Source organism: Melampsora larici-populina (assembly GCF_000204055.1).
Source record: "Melampsora larici-populina 98AG31 unplaced genomic scaffold MELLAscaffold_12, whole genome shotgun sequence".
Lineage (NCBI taxonomy): Eukaryota > Fungi > Basidiomycota > Pucciniomycetes > Pucciniales > Melampsoraceae > Melampsora > Melampsora laricis-populina.
In genome coordinates this window covers 1,729,819-1,744,200 of record NW_006768776.1, presented here as the reverse complement: position 1 = coordinate 1,744,200, position 14,382 = coordinate 1,729,819, and the positions used below count along the sequence as shown (strand labels likewise).

Sequence of the window (14,382 nt, the reverse complement as noted above, 5' to 3'; positions counted from 1 at the left end):
TAAGGAACAGAGCCTGAGGAAGGGCCAATCCATCTGCTCAGCTAATCCTGAGCAGTATCCCCTGTTGAGTGGGCTCCAAGGGATGCCACTGAGGATTTGCTTAAAGGCTTAGATGAACTAAATTCATCCGCTAATCCTGTGCAGAATCCTTTGGACGGATCACGGAGGGTGATCAGCCCTGCCTCAGGCTTCTCAGCTCAGGAATAAAGCCCAAGGGCCATCTTATACTCAGTTCATCCCAGCTACTAAGCTAAACCTCAGTGGCATACTGGGGGTAAGAAGGATTCAAAGGATGTCACTGGTGCTTAACTGAGAGGCTGCTCAGTTCATCTCAGCCCCTCAGCTAATCCTCAGTGGAATTCCTTGGACCCTTCCCAACAGGGGGATGTCACTCAGGATTAGCCAAGAAGATAGGCCAGCCCTTCCTCAGGCTTCTTTGCTGAGGAATGAAGCCTGAGGAAGACCTAGTTTGTATGGTGAGTTCCTGTTGATTGTGTGAACAGCTTAATCCAGGGGACGCCACTTAGGGTTAGCTGAGCAGCTGAGATAAACTGAGCAGTTGGGCTGGCTCCTTTGTCAGGCTTCATTCCTTAGCAGGAAAGTCTGAGGAAAGGCTGGCCCATATGTGATGCAGCAAATGGATGCTACTGAGTATTGTTTGAGCAGCTGAGATGGAACAACCCCTGTGCAGGCTCCTTCACCAAGAAATAAAGCCTGTGGAAGGTATAGTTTATCTGCCCATTTTCAATTTGAAGCAATTTCTGAGTTTTCAGCGACTCATGAGCCAATCCTGAGTACTCATCTGGGGTCAAATAATGCTCATCCAAGATGGAAATGAGTCTCCTCCAGAAATGTGAAGCAAAACATGAGCAAAACAGGCTGATCACCTGAACATGACCAAAGTGTCCAACTGAAAGAATCTGAAAGAAAAAGAACCTTTTTTGGAGAATTCAGGAAATTATGTGAGCTTCCATTTTGGCCCTTGTGAGTCTTAATAGTGTTGTTGTAAAACAAAAAAAACTGCCCACCATTCCTCCCAGAAGCTTAATCAAGCAATATTATAATGTATTTATTTATATAGCCACCCCTCAGGGTTGGAGTTTTTTAGGTAGTCTATTAGTTACTTTCCTCTCAGTCAGGGTTGCAAGAAAAAATTCAGATCTCAGGATTGTATTGTGGGGAATCTATTTATTTAAATCATTTTGCAGTAGACTAAAAACTGTCAACTTGAGCCAAAACTATTCCCTGTGTATGCTGAACCTTATATAAACAGATAGTGTATAAAAACATCTGGGATTAACGCCCGCATAGCATACATGTGATTTGATTAAATGTGAAAAAGGGTTCAATTCAAACAAATTTTGAGTTTATCCATTGGGGGCACAGCCACCAAATTTGCAGTTAGGGGAGCTTATCATAGCTCTGAACATGTTTCCCATACCCAGAGAGAGGGGTCTGACAGAACCCTTCCTCAATCATTTGGTGTGACTCCCCCCTTAGGACCTCCCATCAATCCGCTAGGTCCCCACAACCACTCACCTCCCTTCCAGACTAATTGACATAGCCTAGTAGGAATGGCAAGTGGAGGGACTTGAATGGAGGACCAACACAGCGGTCCCCACCCTGTGTGAGCTTCAAGCTCAAACACACATACACCAAGAGACTCCAAGAGAGGAGTAGATGGTTTATTTATTGTGGTATATAGATGATGATTTTCATTGATGGTTTTAATTTCTTTTTATGGTAATCTTCAAACTCTTTTTGATGATTCAATACTCTGATTGTGATCAATCTTGTATCTAGAGGCTTGAAAACATACACAAACTGAAGGAATAGATTCATTGGACCACTCTGTTCAAGACAACTACCATTTCTTAAAACCTACCATGTTCTTGAATCATCTTCTGGAAGAGCAACAGCTGAAAGTAGATCTTGATTGGTCGTGAAGTCCAATTACGAGGCAAGCTTGACTGAACCTGCCTTGCTTGGAACAAACAGAAAAAACAAATGTGACTTAGAACTTGCAGCAGTGTGACTATAATGCTACATGTTGCAGCTGAATGTTTTTTGCAAACTTTGAGATGTGTTTAAGGAATGAGGGGAGCAACTTCCTCGGGAAAAAGACATGTACAATGTGTGGAAAAGAACGGCAAGCAATCTTTTTCTTTGGTCCAGAGATCCATTTCTTGAAGGAAAAGGCTGTAGAGGAGTTTTAAGGTTCTCTCCTGCAAAAAGCTTCAACCCTGAGCAATGAGTTTGTACAACTTTGGCATAAGTCTCTTGCTTGCTTCAGCCTCGTGAGGTGCGTGTGGGACTTTGATAAGTTTATGGGTTGAAGTAGAAGCTCTACTAGATGTATTGAAGGCTAACTTAACAAAGTCCCTTGAAGCTCAACACCTATCAATCAACAAGTCAAATCAGTATGTCTTCACCAGAGGGACTTACCCCCAAGGTCCGCTTTTTGGCCTGAAGGCTTAAGCTCTTCTTGGTGGAGACAATATTGTTTTCCTCCTTTCCTCAAGCACACCAAAGATTTTCAGCCAACCATCCACTCACATACACGGTGGGTCTTTACTCATATTGTACAACTGGAATCATTGAATTCCACTGACGGAATTTCCACATGTAGCTCAACTAAGTCAGGGGACTGCTCACTATAGACCCAAGGAAGTCCTTGACCTTATTCAAGCTACATGTCAAAACTACACAAATGTAACTTGATGTAGCTCAGTGAGGAAGCAACATATAAGGATGCTTTTGATTGTACAATGTGTAGGCACAGCAAGCGCATACATGGCTGAGCAGTTGGCAGAAATCCTTGGTATGCTTGCCAAAAGGAGGAAAAGAAGATCCTCTCAACCAAGGATTTTGGCCGTTGGCAACTTTTTGTGGCCCATAGGCAGACTGCAGCTATCTGACAGCCGGAGCCAGGCTGACTGGAAATGACCCTTTGAGGGCGGTCAACATGAGGTCCACCTGAAGACAGTTTTTCAGTGCAGAGTCATTGGCCATCTTTTGACTGCCTGTACGGCTGGTCAAAAGTTGGTCCAAACCTTCTGGTGGTGTAGGTCCTTCATGATCCAGAGATGTGGTGGTCCAAACGTTGCATCAGATTCCAGCCCGCCTCATGACCTCGGCAGACACTAAAGGGCACCCGGGTTGGTCCTGGTAGTTGGAACTTGTTTTAACTTACAGGAATCGGGGCCAGGCAAAGTGGCTTTTGAAGATGATCTGAGTTTGTTGAAAGCGCGGCCAAAAAATACCAGAGAAGATCTTACTAACTCACGGTTTTTAGCACAGCAGTAGTTACTTGTAGCTCTTTACCTTGTTATACAAAAACCTGTCTTTGTTGTAATCTTCTTTCTCTTTGCTCACATTTGTTATCTTATTTTGTTCTCCAACTTTTTTCACAGGGTTTTAGCTATCTGTTTCTCTACTCTATCCTCTCTGTTTCTCTACTCTATCCTCCTACAAAGTTAAACTTAAGATACAAATTTTTGGTACCCACCATCCCTCCCATTTTTCCATGGGGTATTATTTTATCTTAGTTGTAGTAGCCGCCCCATTGGGCTTCCGGTTGTTGCAGTTTCGAGTCAGACCCTCCAGGGCCGTCATGTGTTAATCTTAGTGATTGTGGACAAAACTCTCAGAGTCTTACAAAAGCTCCAACATGCCTTAGACTATTCCTGGTTGATCATTAATGCTCTAAACCTGTTCTCTGGGTGAACTAACCTGCTTGTGAGAGGGGTGCACCGTGCGAGTGCCACGAGATACGGACGTCTTGCCATTGACTGTTCTTTCGCTGTAGAGCACACTCCAATTGCTGCATTTTTACTCACGGATACGACTGACAAAGCAATGCCGATTATGGGGCCAGACTATACAAAATGTTTCGTCATACCAACTTCGTGGCGTGCGATGTAAACCTGAAGGCCGGAGCAGGACTGTGTTTGAATGCTTCCTCAAATGCTGATTTATTTGCAATCTATGGCCATGCAAGTAGATCGACGGTATACATGTTTAGTTTGATAGTTTGGTGAATAGATGCAACAAGATATCAGATAGCAACAAGTTACAATATAATTCATAAAATCGATCAGGAAGTAATTTTTTGGAGCTTCCATTAGATGAGGACTCCAAAGCCCGGGACGACATGAAGAAAAAAGGATTTCCAGTACCACCCTAGTATCCACTCAGATCAAGCTGGTATACAAATAAGTAAAGTAATCATACGGATAAAACTTTTCTAGGTAAAAGCAAAAGGCGTCGTTCGGACAAGTGTTGGAAAGTACGGAGAAAACGAGTGTCCAAAAGTTGTACATGGGTTACAGGTGACGATGGGGATCAAAACAGATAGAGTTCAAGCCTTGATGTCAAGGAAACGAGCACTGGTGGCAGAGCTGGTTAAAGCAGCACAGGTAGGGGCTGTACGAGCAGTAGAACTGGCGTGAAAGACGCCGCCGGTAGACGGTTCTGATGTAGTACTTTGTTCGACGCTGATTTCGCCTCGTCCATGGGCCGCTCGGGCCTTGGGGCAATATTTTCCAGGTGAACTCGCTTGGAGAGCCAGGAGCGTATCGCGGGTGTAATGAATGTGTAGTCGAGAGCGTCCCTCAGAAGACGTAGTCGAAAGCGGTCCAGAGCTGCGTAAGAATTACAATGATAAGAGTAAGTTAGCATTCAAACCGAGAGGGTACGCAGCCTGTTAAGAAATTAAAGCACCTTGAACAGGTGGACCGGCTATCGTCTGAGCAGACGGATGAGTGAAGAGATTGAGTCTGCATTGAAGTATTGGATTAATGGAGACGATCAGTCAAAATGAATCTTAAACACGAAGCAAAAAGACATGTACCATTTCTTTGGGTAGAGAATGAGGGGATTGCGCGTCTTGGTGGCGTGATGTGGAATCGTCCTGTTGGTGAGAGCCCGTATTATATAGGCCCACCCTATGTCAGGGTTTGAGAACAATGGGAATGAAAAGGCACTAAAGCAGATGACCCTCGGGCGTAAGCTGGACCACAGGCCTGATAGATACGCTATGGTATGAAAATTTGTTGATCGCACGATCACTTTGAAGAAGAGCTGGGTGCCGTGCACGAGTAAAAAACAGTTAGGTCCAAATGGATACGTGAACTGCTTGTGCAAAAAGTACGACGAGGTGAAGGTCGGCAGTCCCTCGCAAGATTGATGATGTCGAGCAAATTGAAATTGTGTGAGCCCCCGCAGATCAATGATGGATGGGCCCAGTTGGACCACTAGAGAATTTTTATAACCCCAAGTTGCTTGAAGGGACCGCCCAGATCCCAGAGAATGTACTTCGCCCAGACAGCTTGTGAAATTCGTTGTAGTACATACATATAGGAACTATCGCAACCACCGCTGGGTGAAACATGTGACGGAAGCATGCGATGCTGTTCAGTCATCACATTGCGTCATTCGCCAAGTGCTCAACCACAACCATGGTCCAACATTCAAGTCTTCGAAACGAGGCTGATGTTCTGGGCTTTGCAAGATCCAGACCATCAGAAACCCCCCCGGGAGACCGAAGCTCTATCACATTATGCGGGAATAGCGCAGTTGTATCGGCGACCGGAGCTCCATAAGAGTGCACCGCCACTTTATGCTCCCCAGGTTTGTCTGAACTCGACACTGATCGTTCGTTATCATGGTACTCGTAACTAACCGGGGGGAAATATACCTCCCCTGCGGTCGGACCAAGCTAGATTTGGGGCAAGCTGTGCGCATTGATGACCGGAGTCATAACCCAGGTACGAGTCATCTATATTTTTGCTCTGCGTCCACTTTGCAACAGGGTCCTTGTCCTAGGTGCGATGATCGAGTCACAGCAGCAGGCAGTTTTGGTTCGCAGGGACCTATGTGACGAGCTTGTCACTGCGCCAGCCATGAGACACTGTGGGTCAGACATTTATCGTGACTGGAAGAACTCTTCTTTCAGCATGGGGGTCCGGTCGTCGATAGCATCATGATTTGTCTATTTTTTTGCTTTGATTAGATGTCGAAAGCATGACCGGAACATAGCGCATGTGCACGCAGCCTCGGTTGGATTCTACTTTCCTCCTCTGGAATCAAATTGCCCAATTAGTGTCCACTCAAGACAAGAAGAAATGGAAGGGCATGGTCTGCTAAAATGCCCGCACTTTGATCAGCCAGCTCAGTGAATTACTCCCTATCATTCCTTGGAGTAAGAATTAGATACATACTTTCGCTTGCGCCTGTGAGAAGAGATCCAATTTTTACCGATTTCATCACAAGATGGGTGCATTTGTGAGCTCACTCTGCCACCACAAACAAATATTGGACTTGACATGAATTCCTTATGACATATCTGATGTCATACGCACTTTCTGCAGACTCCACACGAGGTATGCTGTTCCAGTATGAAGTACTAGTACTACGCTTCACCTTTGTAGCATTCGACAATTTGAGCCTTCCAAAGAGGTCCATGGAACTGAGCCACTTGAAAGCGGCTTTTGACACATGCACATTCTCTCCGAGTCGCTAGCCTACAGTAAAATGAATTTCTAATATATAGCTAGGCCCTGACCAAATCAGAACTGCTTCGAGAAGGAGTCTTACATATACCGAGGGCCGCCAATTGTTTCGGATCTGAAGATTTCCTCAGACTCTCTAATCGATCAGCGTTCGATATATTCATTTAGCGTTCTGCAATCACTGATCATGGCGCTATGGATCATGTGTTTTTCAGGGTTTTTAGCAGCTAGGGTCTCGAGCTCACAAACTCTTCCAAGAAACCTTCTCCTATCAGCGTTCTCTTTCGCTCTGATGAAAATTTGTCGCAGTGGTTAATGACTGGTTGAATTGGATTTACAACACCTTGAAAGACAGGATGATCAAGATACCGAAAGCTATTTTTCTAAAAGGATCAAACCTCTCGGTTGCAGAACAAGCCCTTTTCTAGTAATGCCGAGGTGCGCTCATCTTAGACTTCAGGCCTTCTCGCCAATGTCTATATCGCTGCTTCTTTTTTTCTTTGCGCAAGACAAACTTCCTGGCATTACTGTTCATATCGCACTTCTCTTGGTCATAGATAGCACATCAATCATTTTTCCTCAACATTGTAGCTCGTCGCCATCTGTCTTCATTGCCTATCAAGCTCACTTCAGTGATTACTCACATAAGGGTCTCCAATGCGCACAACTGCAACACCACACACAAGACGCCGATCGGAGTTCAAGTTGTAAGTGCCACCGCCTTCAGCTTACTCTTCAGGACACTCATGAAGAATGTAAGATAATCTGATCTCGCCTCTATCTGCCCATTCATTCAGTTCAAACCTCACCATGCGGATCGCGAAGGTGACAAAAATCATGAAACCATGACAGGAAAGGCAGAAGAAGGCCAGATAAAAGGTCATCCGATTCCTGGGAGTGTTTCATCAAAAAGCCTCAGCCAACCGGCATTTAAAGAGGTATACCCGGATAGCAGACGTGTGAAAAGATACGAAAATACCCGACCTGTACGTCTGTCGAGACATGTGTTACGGCTCGGCCTGGCTGGGCATCGGAGATGACCAGGCGCCAAGCCTATCCTCACCTTCTTTCGGTTTGGACCAGATGGAATGTGTAGGAAGTTTGGGATTAGAACGGTTTCACTTCATTCCTGATACGTCACAGTTGTAACGCCTTGATCAAACTTGTTTCACACATAACGTATGTTTCAATCACTAGTTGTTTAGCTTTTACTCTTGTCACATTTCTCTCATGTTTCGGTAGATCAATACCAAAGCTAGTTGTTGCCCGCGATTCCCCTCTACAACATGAAGCGCGTACAAAGAGATGGTGGTTCATGTTTGTTTACCTTTTCTGGACGATGTCGGCACTGGAGGCTTTCACGATCGGTGGCGGAAAAGGGGTGCGTGTCAAGTTTTTGGGAGGATTGCGAGCACCCAGTACATAGCTGATGAAATTCACACCACTAGGTTTGTAGAAATTACACAAAAAATGATATGGGTGAACACGTCTCTGCTCTCAGACAATGCGTATGATTTATCAGTGAAGTAATCTTCTCTTCTTCTTAGGTGTTTGCCTATGGTCGGGTCCAGACATTTTAGCCGGCTTAAATGCCAGAACAGCGGGCTGGTTGAACAAGTAAGTTAACTTCATCAAGATTTCACTCTGGCCTGGCTGACCAAAAGACAAATATGTACGGGGAATTCTGACTTTGTACAGGTTTTTTCTAAGGTCACGTGACCCGAAATTTGCCTCGTCCACTTCATTATCCTAAGTTTTTCATCATCATCAAGCACCTTCTTTCACTCATCACCACGCGCTCGATGGCTCCGGACGCGTCCGACGCGAGTCAAATGAACGAGGACGACCCCAGCTCCAATTCGACCTCAGGATGGACGAACCCGACCACGTCTAGTCACAATGATGACGCGGTGGCCGCGTTCCTCAAAGGCTCGGATCAGGGTCTTCCCCAAATCGAGATCACCTCCGACATCCTTGGATCGACTCCAAAAAGATCAGAGGTCCCCCTCCTGACCGAGTTCGCAAGGAAACGAGCTCGAGCAAGCACCCCCGGAATCTCGGCTCAGGATCACATCCAGTCAATAACTGGAACCCCTCGAACCGAGAGGATGGCTCGGCTCGTACCAGGCTGTGAGGAGGATTGTTCCCTCACAGTCCTGTTGGCTAAGCTGGTAACAGTTGCCAATCATACCATGCAGCTACCTGCTAAAGGCAGGTTAGCCAAACAGGTACACATCGACGTCGATTCGTGCGCCGATATCTTGGTTTTGATCAATGCCGCCTTTGATCAACATCAATTCGAACAAACGAAGAGAAACCTCTTCCAGAGACCGGCGTCTGCCCTTGCAGGCTCCAACAGAGCGGCGGCGCCGATGCTGAACCCCCCATCGATGAGTCCTAACCAGACCTTCGATTTCCAAGCTAGCTCGCTCACCAAGAAGCTTGAAGTGCTTTCAGAGCAAGTCTCTTTATTGACTTCCCACATCATACCTGCAAAGTCAACTCAGAAGCAGGCCAACTCAGCAAATGCTGGCTCATACGCAGCTGCTGCATCCAAGAACACCGTAACAACCAGTCAGGTCCCAAAACGGGCCACAAAGAAGCACCCAAGGCACGAAAACGCCTCACCAACACGGTGACACTCACCCAAACTGACAAGAATCAAGTTGCCCTAGGTTCTTTGTCAACCACACAGCTCATTCAAGGCTTCAACGCTGCATTTAAAGCCAGCAACATTAAGATTGACGACTCGTCTGAAACCTTCATCACGGTTAAGACGGTCCAACGACATCCGTCTAATGACCTAGTACTGCACCTCGAAAACGCGCTTAACGCTGAGAAGGTCAGGGCCACCAAAAAAGTGTGGCTACCGTCTGTTTCAAAAGACCTACAAATGAAGCAAGAACACTTCACTGTACTTGTACACGCTATCCCAACAACGTTCGATCCGGACATTGTTAGCCATAAGGAGGAACTTGTAGCCTCGAACCCTACTTTGCTCCAAGGTGCAGCTTTTGTACGTTGGCTTAACCCAAAACTGAAAGATGACCCAACAAAGAGATATTCTACCATCCTTATTGGCCTTGAGACACAAGCGCAAGCTGAGAAATGTGTAAAGGAAAAAATTTGGTTCGGTCGAGGTCTTCATAAAACCGAGGCTGGCAGAGAACCACCGAAAAGGTGTTACAACTGCAGAAAAACAGGACACACCGCTCCGTCGTGCCCCTCACCAGCTATGTGCCCTTATTGTGGAGAATCACACCACGCCCACGCGTGCCCAAAAAAAGGAACAACACCTATGAAGTGTACCGCATGTGTGAGATCGCTTATCAAGCTAGATCCAACTAAAACAACCAAGCGCCTGTTTGAATCTAATAATCAGGACCTTAATCACTCACCTTTCCATCCCCAATGTGCAACACGCATTGCAGATGGGCTCCCTCCTTTTAACCCAAGCTCATCACCCAAGATTGTAATCATCGCCCAAGAAGCCGATGAATCTAACTTATAATGTTAGAAAATCTTAGGAAAAAACTTAACTTACCGGACACCACGTCAATTCTCCAATTGAATTGTCGCCATTCATCAGACACAGCTAACTCCCTTTTTAATTTGGAGTTTACTAATTTATTTTCTATTCTATCACTACAAGAACCCGCAGTCAACAATGTTGACTACCTACCTCAGGAGCACAAGGACTGGGCACTAATCAGCCCAACACCCACAGCACGAAATTCAGGAGCTCGACCCAGAGCGTGCCTCTATATCAGGAAAAACCTCAATGCTCAAATCAACCCACTCACATCTGTTTCTAGCCTCTTGCACGAGGCACGACATGCAAGACATGTCCATGAAGTGAGTAACGTCGTGTGTAATAAAAACCCGAAAGGGAAACTGAGATTGGAAATTTCCCAATTAAGACTTAATGAATTTCCAGAAAAAAGAGAGACATCGTAATGCCAGAAGGCAAAGGATACTAATCCAAGAATTAGTTGTCTCCTTTCTTTTCGGAAGAAGTCTCCATCTATCTTAGTTTCCTTATTCCTCACTTCATAACAAACGTCCTCTGAATTATAGCATATATATTCACAACTAATATTCGCTAATAAAACTTTTGTCCTCCCACCCACCCCAACAGTAAATCAAGATCTAGCATATCGACAACCAACAAAACGGAAATGGTAAGAGAGGGAGGGAACGAGTAAGTAAACCCATAAGGGAGAACTCTAAAAAAGAGACTTCCCTCTCTTACCGTATCCTCTAACAGGGCATCACGCGGAGAAGTCCTCATAAAGAGAACTCTACGCGACAGATGCCCCACCTCCCATACCAGACCTTCCCTCACCTAGTAATAAACTAGGCAAGGGAAGGCGTTTTCTTCTTGTGTAATATATGATGAAGTTATAATTCGTAATGGACAGAGACATTGCCGCTTGTACACTCACTTTAGCATCCGGCTTCACGCTGCTTGCTATAAGCGTGTACAACGATCCAGCAATCTTCTCGGGATTTACAGCCTACGAGTCCCTCATGAACAACCTCCCGTCAGACATCCAACACCTACCGACCATACTCAACACCAACAGCAATCTACACTCGTCCTTATGGAATCCACCCCACATAGACACTCAAGACCGTGACGCCAAAAGGCTCGTGGATGTCATGGCAGGGAGAGATATGCACCTCAGATCTCCACGAGGAATCCCTACTTTTGGGGTAGGATCCCGAACAACTCTAGGTACATCAATAGACCAAACCTGGGTGAATGACCCCCTGGACGCCGTGATACAACAATGTATCATCGATGAAGACAGCCTATCCAGCCACTTTTCCGACCATCAAGCAATCATCACGACCTTAACCACAAAACACGACTCACCAAACGTTCCAGTAGGAGGTGCTAGAACTCGGAAGAATTGGAGGAAGGTTGAGAAGATTGCACTCAAGACCGAAGTCCAACAAAACCTACCAAAAATCGAACCTCTCACAACACGAGAACAGATTGAACGATTCGACCGACATATTATCGAAACAATCATTACAGCATTAGACAATAACTCACCGTGGAAACCTCCACTCGACAAACACAAGAAGTGGTGGAACCCGATCACACTAGAACCCCTGCGTAAAGAAGCTCTACTAACAGAAAGGAAAATGAAAAAGACCAGAAGTGACGAGGATCGGATGGCATACAAGAAGGCCAGGAACCAATTCAAACACGCAGTTGATAAAGCTAAGATAAACAGCTGGCGTGAATACTTGTCCACACTAACACATGAAACACTTTTCCAGGCAAAAAAATTCGCCTCTGGAGGAAAAGACTCTTTGGTGATTAACACGTTGATTACAACTTCGGGAATCACATGTACGTCTAATCCAGAAAAAGCTGAAGCACTGTTCTACGCCACGTGCGTAGCAACAGCACCGTGTGATCTACATGACACCACACCCATCCCTTTCCCGCTCACAGAGGAAACGAAAACCACCAGCTCAACTATGCCAAGTATCCTCACAGCCCTCACTAAGGACTCCCTCAAGACAATTGTCAATGAGAGCCCACCATACCAAGCACCAGGAAACGATGGTATCCAGAATTGGATCTGGCAAACTCTGTGGCCTATAGTAAGTAGACATATACTAGCCTTATTCCAATGTGTAACAGTTACAGGCATTTTCCCAACCAGGTGGAAAGAAGCAAAGACGGTGATGATTCCCAAACCTGGGAAATCCGACTACACAGCTCCTTCAGCTTTTCGCCCAATCGCCCTACTTAACACCATCAGCAAGATATACAAAAAACTCGTCACTATTCACCTCTCGCAGCAAGTAGAAAAACTTCAACTCCTGAACAACGGCCACTACGGCGGACGTCCAAACCGATCTAGCCATGAAGCACTAGTTCATCTAGTAGCATTCATTCGAGCAGAATGGGGCAAAGGGAACATTGTAGGTGCAATGTTTGCTGACGTAAAATCAGCGTTTCCATCAGTCCACCACCCACGACTTCTTGATACCCTCGAGAAGATGGGACTACACTCGACCTCAGTGAACATCATCAACGATTTCCTCTTCAACAGATCAACACGACTTGCCTTTAATGGCTTCGAATCAAACCCTTTTGAACTACAGCCGTTCCAAGAAAGGTTGACAACTGTTTTTTGGAGAAAGTTGTCTCCGCAGCGGCTAAAACCAAAGACAAAACTTGATTACAGGTTTATTATTTCCTATATTCTTCCAATTAGCGGAGAGACAAAATCAAGTGAGGGACAAAACCCGGGTTTTGCACATTGGCGAGATTTTCAAAAAAAAACAATCTTTGTTGGAACAGCTGTATCACATGGTTTACCACAAGGGTCCCCACTCTCTCCGCTTCTCTATCTCATTTACAATTCTTCTTTACTTGACATTGCTAAGCCACTTCCATGGGCAGAGGCATTAGGATTTATTGATGATGTTATTTTATTAGCCACAGCACCAGATCCGCATCAATTACGGTCCAAGATGATGACACTCACATTCAGACAAACTCGATGGGCCGAACGCCACGGAGCAATCTTTGATGTGAAAAAAAGCAACTGGATGATCTTCAGTACTTCAAAACACGAGAACCCACCCACCATCGACTTTGGGTCAAGGAAAAATCTCATACCCCAAGATAGCGCCAAGTGGCTCGGAGTCACCTTGGACAGTCAACTTAGATTCAACCAACATCGTCAAGATGTATTAACCAAAGGAAAACAACGCTCCGGTTTCATTGCATCACTCGCAAAATCGGAGTGGGGTGTAACTCCTCACCTCATGCGGACATTGCTCTTGACCACAGTCCACACTGCAACCAACTACGGGTTGGCTGCGTGGATGCCTCTGGATCCACCAAAATACTTCCTAACGCACCTCACCACTATCGACAACACCAGTGCACGAGCAGCACTTGGTGCCCTCCAATCGACCCCAAAACCTTTCTTACAACATGATATGAACCTAATCAGGCCAGAGACTCGACTGAAGTCAAAGGTGATGAACTTCATAGCTAAAGCCCTCACTAAACCCAACCATCATCCTCTTTTTGCTATCATCCAACAGGCCCAGACGTCTAGTCCCAAGAACCATCGAAACATATTCCATCAATTCTTCCAACACGACTTAGGAAAAGAATTTGATGAATACACTACGCAACTCCCAGTGGACACAACCGCAATACTCACGAAACCTGAGAATCTTTCAACCCTGATTCAAGAGGACGACAAACTAGCCAAGTTAGGAACGAATCGACTAAAACTTTCAAGAGAACACCTGGTGATATACACAGATGGCTCGAGAATACCAACAAAGAACACCACAGCTGCAGTGTGGTGTCAGAATACTAACAAATCATTAGCCCAATACTTAGGCAAAGCTTGATTACACGGTATATACAAAGCCGAGTACAAAGGGGTCCAGCTGGGCCTTACGCTTGCATTACGATCAGCAACCCAATACACAAGAAGAATATCAATCATACTCGACAACCAATCGGTTATCAAGGATCTCACGAATTGCCCGATCAACGTTGCATCTTTAAGCGACCGAAAGGAAACCTTCAAGATACTCAAATACCTAGCAGCGGCCTTTACTAACACGAACGTGACAATTCGGTGGTGCCCGGGTCACTGTGGGGTAAAGGGGAATGACACCGTTGACAAGATAGCTAACACGTTGGCAAAAAAGGACTTGCCAAGTACTTTTACGTCTACTCCATCTCTCGCAGGTTTTATCACTGCCGTCAAGGCCTGGTCCAAACTAGACGACAACAATTTCAGCCCCCAAGACATCAAACGCTTGGGACACAAACCATCGCCAAAGAAGCATCTCAAAGCTTTGAGCCAACTTC

The 14,382-nt window shown here is 45.5% G+C and overlaps 2 protein-coding genes across 2 annotated transcripts; both read right to left on the bottom strand.

The window, feature by feature from the left end:
* Positions 1-3,946: 3,946 nt before the first annotated feature.
* On the bottom strand, positions 3,947-4,879 carry MELLADRAFT_71536 (uncharacterized protein; the record flags this gene model as incomplete). Its single annotated transcript, XM_007408384.1, has 3 exons — positions 3,947-4,643; positions 4,723-4,778; positions 4,853-4,879. The coding sequence occupies 3 exons, from the start codon at positions 4,853-4,855 to the stop codon at positions 4,361-4,363; spliced, it is 342 nt and encodes a 113-aa protein (XP_007408446.1).
* A 543-nt stretch (positions 4,880-5,422) lies between these two features.
* Positions 5,423-7,396, bottom strand: MELLADRAFT_105266 (uncharacterized protein; the record flags this gene model as incomplete). The annotated part of the gene is made up of 6 exons (XM_007408383.1): positions 5,423-5,678; positions 6,222-6,233; positions 6,296-6,519; positions 6,566-6,646; positions 6,758-6,887; positions 7,245-7,396. 6 exons carry the CDS (start codon positions 7,394-7,396, stop codon positions 5,423-5,425), a joined length of 855 nt encoding a protein of 284 aa, XP_007408445.1.
* Positions 7,397-14,382: the final 6,986 nt, after the last annotated feature.